This window comes from Egretta garzetta, unplaced genomic scaffold (genome assembly GCF_000687185.1).
Source record: "Egretta garzetta isolate BGI_Z169 unplaced genomic scaffold, ASM68718v1 scaffold498, whole genome shotgun sequence".
Classification (NCBI taxonomy): domain Eukaryota; kingdom Metazoa; phylum Chordata; class Aves; order Pelecaniformes; family Ardeidae; genus Egretta; species Egretta garzetta.
The window spans coordinates 405,843-413,443 of NW_009260494.1; the positions used below are offsets into that span (position 1 = coordinate 405,843).

At 49.3% G+C, this 7,601-nt stretch overlaps 2 protein-coding genes across 2 annotated transcripts in view; both read right to left on the minus strand.

Annotated features, from left to right (window-relative positions):
- The window catches only part of LOC104131240 (speckle type BTB/POZ protein), a 34,331-nt gene extending 34,067 nt beyond the window's left edge, over positions 1-264 (minus strand). Inside the window, exon 1 of the mRNA XM_035899909.1 lies at positions 252-264. The gene's annotated coding sequence lies outside the window, so the exon portion shown is untranslated. The remainder of the gene's footprint in view (positions 1-251) is intronic.
- Positions 265-4,248: 3,984 nt separating this feature from the next.
- Positions 4,249-7,601, minus strand: part of SLC35B1 (solute carrier family 35 member B1) — a 14,184-nt gene continuing 10,831 nt past the window's right edge. Inside the window, exons 4-9 of the mRNA XM_035899911.1 lie at positions 7,541-7,571; positions 7,177-7,334; positions 6,709-6,835; positions 6,001-6,107; positions 5,585-5,738; positions 4,249-5,263 (exon numbers count right to left, since the gene is read on the minus strand). Coding sequence (XP_035755804.1) covers positions 5,211-5,263; positions 5,585-5,738; positions 6,001-6,107; positions 6,709-6,835; positions 7,177-7,334; positions 7,541-7,571 — 630 coding nt within the window. The 3' untranslated portion in view covers positions 4,249-5,210. The remainder of the gene's footprint in view (positions 5,264-5,584; positions 5,739-6,000; positions 6,108-6,708; positions 6,836-7,176; positions 7,335-7,540; positions 7,572-7,601) is intronic.

Consider the following 7,601-nt stretch of genomic DNA (forward strand, 5'->3'; position numbering starts at 1 on the left):
AATTTAATTCTGAAGCCTTAAGCGCACTTTTCATCTTAATCTTTTCCTTAAAATATTTAAACCCTTAAATACCTCACGCCGGTGTGACATCCAGCTGTCTTGGCTCCAGTCGGAGGCAGTTACTGTTCTTCCTGTTCCCTAGGTGCATCCCTGGCTCAGTTGCCGAAACTCCGCTGGTTATCAACTGTAAAGCTAAGTGTGAAACTGTTCACTGTACGAGCGCGTCCCTCTGATGCGCATCCCAGCCCTACCGGCCTTACGAGCTTCTCCTTGCTGCTGCTCACCATAAACTCACTACAGGCTAAGGTGGGACTCTGGAGCTGGCATGTATTTTCCCCTGATGGGTGCTCTTTTGATTCTCATGTGCTTTCCAGTCCGTGAAATCTGACGGGAATTCCCATTTCCTTTGCAAGAGCATGCGGAATCCTGCAGGATAAGCTCACATCGTCACCAACTCAGAACTGAGTGGCACAGCATAAATCCTCGTTGGTCTTGACGACTGACCCTTAGGGTTGGTTTTTAAGTGCCATCTTCAAGATTGGCAATTCATTGATTTCAAAGCAGTAACGACAACTTCGTTATCCCTTACACTGTTGTCGTTTGAGCACGGGTCTTTACCATCCTGTGACCAGAAAATTATCAAGTGTTATACACCTATATCTACGAAACACAGGCGCAGTCAGCGCCATCTGCCTGGCCCTGTGTGCTCTCTAAGCATTCGGGGGGTTTTAAACATCTGCTGATGGAGTTGCAGAAGGAGCTCGTAAAAGCAAGGAAGATGAAAGGAAAAGGAACGCAGCTGCTGTGTTTTTCCCCCCCGTGGATGCCATGTCTCAGTTAGCCATGAAATAAAACTTCACCTTTCTTAGCTGACACATCAGTGCATTCCTCCTGGAGGGACAACAGGCACAAACACTGCAGCAATGTAATCTGCTGTTTATTCTCAGTACGTGTGTGACTCTCCTCATCTCCCTGGAACCACCAAGAACTGACAAGGTTCCTAGGAGAATTCTGGCAGAAATGTTTTCCAAAACACCGACTGTGATGCCAGGAGCTGCTGCTCTGCGGGAAGCCAGCTGTGAGGACAAGAGGACGCGCAGGTGCGCACACGCTTATTTACACTCATGCTGTTTGTAATGAGGGCCATTCTACAGAGGAGAGGGTGATTGTCTTTAGCTTCTAACGACTTAGCTTCAATGTAGTCTCTGCTGACAGTCAAAAGGAATTAAGCAGAATAAAAATGAAGACCTCGATTTCCACATTATGTTTTCCCTGTAAGCACAAAGACTCTAGAAGTGCAGTTATATCGCTAATCAAAGAGGAACCGCTTTTTTGTTGGCTTTCTCCTTGAATTTCTTGAAAATTATTGAAATAAAAGAGTTCCCCCTGCTGGTAACTGGCTGAGTCATAAATGGACTCAGGGTTGGGACTCTGCAGCCCACAAAAAGAAGAGGAAGATGGAATCTCCTCGTAACTTCTCAGCCTGACCTTCATGTTTTGTGCTTGCAGGGCTTGGTCTAAGGCACTTAATAAATTCACCTCCTACTCATCCGATTTCCCTTCCTCTTCTACTGGGAGAAAGACCAGTCACAGCTGCTACGGAAGGAGCAAGCCACAAGCATTCCCTTCAGCAACTCCTGGGCAAGCCAGCCCAAACGCGCTGCACAGGGCTGTTCAAAGCACCTACCATCCTGGCTGCAAAGGGGGATGTTTTACGCTTTACAAAAACTTTTCATTTTGGAAAATACGCCATTACACAAAACTACTGCTTGCTTTCAGCTGGAGAAAAGGCAGATTAAGGACACAAGACTAAAAAGATCACGGTAGTCTTAACTGAACTAGGTTTGCTCCCTTCTAATAAACTGGAGAATGTCTAAAAAAAGCAGAGACACAAACCCAGTCATAGCAGAACTGGCGAAGCCCAGATTGTTGGTAGAGAACCTGGGCGCTGTGCTTTAGTCCCTAGAGACCTCTGAACTGCTTACAGGTGCACAGGCTACCACAGAACGCTCCCTTAAACAAAATTTAACTCACCAGCAGTAGGTACAGATGCCTTTGCACAGCCGTACCCTAGATGTTACGCAGTACCTAAAGTTCCATCAATGCTTTGTAGATCGGTAATCTCTCACTTGAAGACAAAACCTTTCCTGACACTTCACCAGAAATTCAAGCATTGCCTCTGAAGACACTTGCACCATTTATAAAAAAAAAAAAACAAAGCCCAAAAAACACTGAACATAATTATCCCTCTGCAAAAGGTGCCTTGAGGAGGAGCTACTATTTCTAATAGGAAAAAGTAACACAGAGGATGAAAACTTCATTGGCTCCTACCCCAGTTCCTTTGGCGTTTGCCTGTCTTTATTTATTTAAAGAGACAGCTGAAGTCACGCAGGAACATACCCCAGAGCCACCAGCAGGCTTGGCAGAACGTGGTACCCAGTCTGTCACTGGGGAGAGGTGTTACGGCAGGCCTCCCCACGGCTCAAAGCCAGGGACCTGTTTTGTGGCAGTGTTGTTAAAACTGGCCGAGAAGAAACGCTGGTGCTGATTCGAAAATAGCTTCTAGAATTGCTTTCGCATCCTCCTCTGGGATCTTGCAGTACGTGAGGTCTGGAGAGAAGACAGCAAGCTGTCCACGGAAATCCAAAGGATTCAAGCTCAGGGTAGGTACAAGAGCTGCCTTTGTTTTAAGAAATTCTTATTGACTAAGAGTCAGAGGTGCAGCAAGAACCAAGCTGGAGCAATACCAGGAACAGGCTTTAGAGCTAAAGTGGGTCAAGGGAGCCTGCAGCAATCAGGAGAGAGAAAATCTCCTTTATTTTCTTCCTTCTTGGCAGACTGATCTTGAAATCTGTGCTCTGAATACAGACAAGTTGAAGATATTGGTAGGGATAGATCTTGGCTTAGGAAACAGAGCCTAGGAAGCTTCCAGCTTCGTTCTCTCTGCTGGTCGTCTAGGCTGCTGCAGCGCGGGGACGGGGACAGACCTGTGGGTTTGAGCAAAAGCTCCCTCGAAACTTCGGTGGCTTCTCTTCAATGGTTAAGGAAAAAATTAACAATGAAGTCTTTGTTTCATTTTTAAGATGCTGTCTCTCCTAGAGCTACATCTAGACTCAGGGCGAAAGGGGGTAGAAGAGCTCAGGAAGAGCAGACTTCCTCGCGCATACACGGACGCACCAATTTGGCCCGAGATGCTGTACATAAAGAGGTGATTGCCAACAGCAGACCGACAGCACGGCGCAGAAAAGCTGCTGCTAGCTCGGTCCCTCAATTCTGATCACATGCTTTCTCGAGAGCTTTAGTCGGTATAGAGTTATCACTAATAAGCAATTCTGCTTCTGTGGAACCAAAATAAGAGCAATTTCCCCTTTGATCTGTAGCACACACAGTAAAATAGAGTAGTGGTTTGTAACGGCGATGACTCAGATATCCCTAACAGGCGACATGTTTGAACAGAAATTCCAAGATTATCATGAGGAAGCGGATGGCTGAGGGAGTGAGTGATTTCTAAAGCATTTTGCAGGCGTTTGTATTTGCACAGTGGCGGAGGAGCTGGGTCTATTCCTGCATTAGATTACTGATTTAATAGAAGGGAAAACAAGTCTGCAAAACCAATAGAATTGAGAACTCGCCTAGGATCCTTTTGCTGCTTTTGGTTGCCGAGGTTGAGAATTGGTTAAATTTGAGATAGTGGAGCACAAGTCCTATAAACACAGGGGAAAGATAGTTTTGTAATTAAGACACACAAAAGATAATTAATTCTTATCTCTGCCACAGTGTTCGTGGACAAGTCATGCAATTTCTCTGCTCCCTTTTATAAAATGGAAATAATATTCATTACCTTAGAGATACCGGGAAGCAGAACTGTCTTCAGGGAAGCCAGAAGCACCGTACAGTGGCAGATGGCAGCACACGGCGTTCATCAGGCGGCGCTCACGGAGTTAAGTCACAGAAGCTTTTACTTCAGGATTCTCTACTACTGAGAACGTTTGTTTGCTACTTATCACTTGGCCTTTCAGACAATGTAAGTTAGCAAAGCCGTGAAGGTGACAGAGAAAAGCCCTCTAATAGCCTAGGGTTTAATTTTGCAAGAAACGTGTTGCTGGCATAGAACTATGGGATAATAAGGCAGATTAGATGAAAACCAAATTTGAGGCCAAAACAGTTGTAAGGAACACTGGAGGGGTGGGGGAAGCAGGGGATGGACAGGGAGAGACTTACAACAGCCGCTCAGGAAAGAGATCAAGATCCCATCTGGAGGGGCAAAAGGCCAAAGCCTCGGAACAGATGGAGACCCAGCGACAGCCGGTGGAAGCAAGCTTTCATGTGTAAAGTTTGCTCTTTGGAGAATTTCGCTCTCCAGCTCTGAAGCATGATTACAATAACAACTTCTCCCATACAACGCTGGGGAGCTCGCCTGTGCTCGGGAGCGGGTGGTCGAAAGCTCACCGCGACGGCGCTTCATGAACAAGGGCTCTTTCAACATTCCGAAGCCGTTATCACACAACCCTGGCAGGGTTTTAGCAGCAGAGGGTCCCGTTCCTTCATCAGCAGGGGGGATGAAAAGAATTAATTTGGGCCCCACTGGTTAAACAGCTTTCCTGTCAACTTTTACATGTGCCAAGAGTTGCCTCTGTTGTGGAAGGGCTCGGATGAGGGATGTAACACGTCTCCGTGTTTACACCTATGACCTTAATGGAAGAGCATCCAACCAGCTGCTCCACCAGCTCAGTTACGGAAAAACCATACAGCCAGTCAGAAGAGGGGGTTGTCTTCAACACAGGCCTTTAATCCAGGGATCTGTCCAGGCCACACCAAAGAACTAACAGAATTCCAAGACCAGCCCTCTCCTTGGTGCCCTTTCTCCCCACGATCAGCCAACAACACTGAGGTTAAAGTTCTGGAAAAGCGGCCATTGTCTCTTTTTCTTTAATAAAGATATGAAGTGTTTTTCCTGTTAAGGCAAGAATTTCATCCTGCTGCTAGGATCTAGTAATGCAGCTTTGATTACAGAAAAAAAAAAAAAAAGCTTAATTACAGTTAAAACTAAAGTATTACACTTTTAAGACAATTTAGAATTAAAAAACTCCAACAAAAAAATCCAGACGCTCCCCTCCTGATTACCTATCCTGAGTCCAGTTTCATAACAGATTCTGAGGTACAAGACAATAAATTAAAAGTTCATTCCACCGCAGAGATCAACCATTTCCTCAATGCGATGTCTTCTTCACCCCCTTTCCAAATTTGGCATCGAGTCCAAGGCCTGCAAGAGAGAAAACGATCCATGTGCATAGAAAACTGCTTCACGTTCTCCAAACAAACTAACACAAGGAACTTGGTAAGGAAGCAGCTCAGCAGCCCCAAGTTACCAACGGCCCCCGGGAGGCAGTGATGTACCCGGGGGGGAACCCCAAAACCAAACAGGGCCGCTAGAAGTCACACTCCTCTTCTCCTGCACAAAAAAACCCGGTCTTCCGTCGAGAATTCTCTAACACCAGCACCTTTTCTTAGCTCTCCCCTCGCTACACATCGTCCGTTTGAGTTAACAGGGGAAAGCCCTCAGGCGTTTGCGCCCCAGACTTACCCAGGAAGACCAGGACCGTTCCCACCCACTGCATTGTACTGATGGGATTGGCAAATAGAACGACGGACGCTAAAATGGTGAAGAACTTGCGGGTTGTGGTGATGATGGAACAAGTCAGAGGCCCGAAGTATACCACCGTCATGAAAATAAAACTCTGTAAGAAACAAAGAGATGCCTTTTGTCACTCTTGACTGGGAAGAGGGCAACACGGATCACGCTTTCAGGTGAAAAGCCATCGAGCCAGAGCCGAAAGAACCTCGTTTCAAACCCTGATTATCTGCACACAAACTTACAACAGCAGCCCGCACGGAAAGCGAGCAACGACCAAAGGGGAAGGGACGCAGCCTGCCTTTGCCACCCCCCAGCTGGGCCGACGCTTCCCCGTGAAGACTGCAGAGCAAGGGGGGTGCACTTACCTGACCCAGCGCACTTGTCAGGCCGAACAGGAGGATATTGTAGATGATGCTGGGGTAGCGTTCCGTAAAACTCAGGAACTCCCAGAGCTCTCCAGTGAACAGTATCCCTGGAAGAAAGACCAGGACGAAAAGCACGAGTGATGAGCCCGGAGGCAGCCCGAGCAGCCACTGCCTACACGCCGTAACTTCAGTTTACGCTCCTGACCCAACAGGAGCTGCTAAAAGCAAAGGCTGAATTCCCCACAGTGGAAAACAAAGAGGAGAAAAAGCCATCGCTCTCCTAATTCATGAATGAAGGAAGCAATCATTGACCGCAGATCCAACTGACAAAAGAGACCCTAGCAATTAATTAGAAGCGCTGCTCCCCCATCGGAGCAGAAAGCTACAGGGATGGGCTTTGCTCCTCTGCCGGCGCAGGAGAGCCCCCGGGCAGGAGCCCGGGCGGCGGGGGCCGGAGCAGGGAGGGCTCAGAAGGGACCAAGCGCTGGGCGGCTGCGCCCTGCGTGAAGCGGTGTCCTCTGGTGGGCAGGAGAAGAGCTACGCGGAAGCACCCCCACTTTTTATATGTAAGCGAACAAAAAAGCCCAAGCAGAACATGCAGTTATTTGCACAAAGTGCTCAGGCCCTGTTTTGGAGCAGGACAGCGTCTCTGGTGCCTGGGGCAGGCTCCGGGCGCAGCGGCTGCGGTTCGTGCAGCGTGTTCCTTACCAGCCCCCAGGAACAAGGTGGACCACAGGTTGACGTTCAGCATCATGTGATTGGAACCCGTCTGGTAGTGCGCTCTCATGTGGTCCTGAGACACGCCGGTCAGCCCGTCCAGGGTCAGCGACAGCAGCTACGGAGAGGGGAGGCGGAGATGAGAGAAAGCAAAGAAAACCTTCTCCTTTATTTCTTCCCTGTGGGGAAAACCCTGAGCGTTCTCCCCCTTTTTTACGTCCCCAATCACCCGCTCAACAGCGGTGCACGGCCTCAAAACGCGCGCCCAGAGGGAGGCGCCTGTGCACTGATCTCGTACCCCAGCTTAAGAGCGCGGCCCTCAAACCCAGGCGCCCGCGGAAGCATTTCCATGCCAGCTTCAGGGCACGCTTGAGGCACGAAGGACATGGCCTGACCTGTGCTGGAACCGCTCATCCCCCTCACCCCTGCCGGGGCTATCCGTGCGTCGGCAGCGCTCACCAGAAGCAGCTCTCCGTAGCCAAAGACGTGGTCGTCGCTCCCAGCCCCCTTCTTAGGTTTGTACAGAAACAGGGCCACGCCTGCGACTATCAGGAGGACGCAGAGGTACTTGGCCGGGGGATACTTCTTCCGCAGCAGAGTCACTCCTAAAAGCATGACTGTAAAGAAGAAACGTCACAAACCGCTCCCCAAGCCCTCTCACGGGGTTGGGACTCGGCCCAACAGAACACCACACGGATAAAACGCCGCTGGCGCTTCCCGCGGCGGAGCGGGCAGAAGGGGATCGGCGCTGCCGCGACAGCCGAGGGCCTGCCAGGGGCACGAGAAACCAGGGCGGCGCAGAGGGAACGTGAGACGGGCTTACCTGGAATGGGCTTGCAGGATTTGCCCAGCACCTATAAAAGAACGACGGCATTAACCGCCCG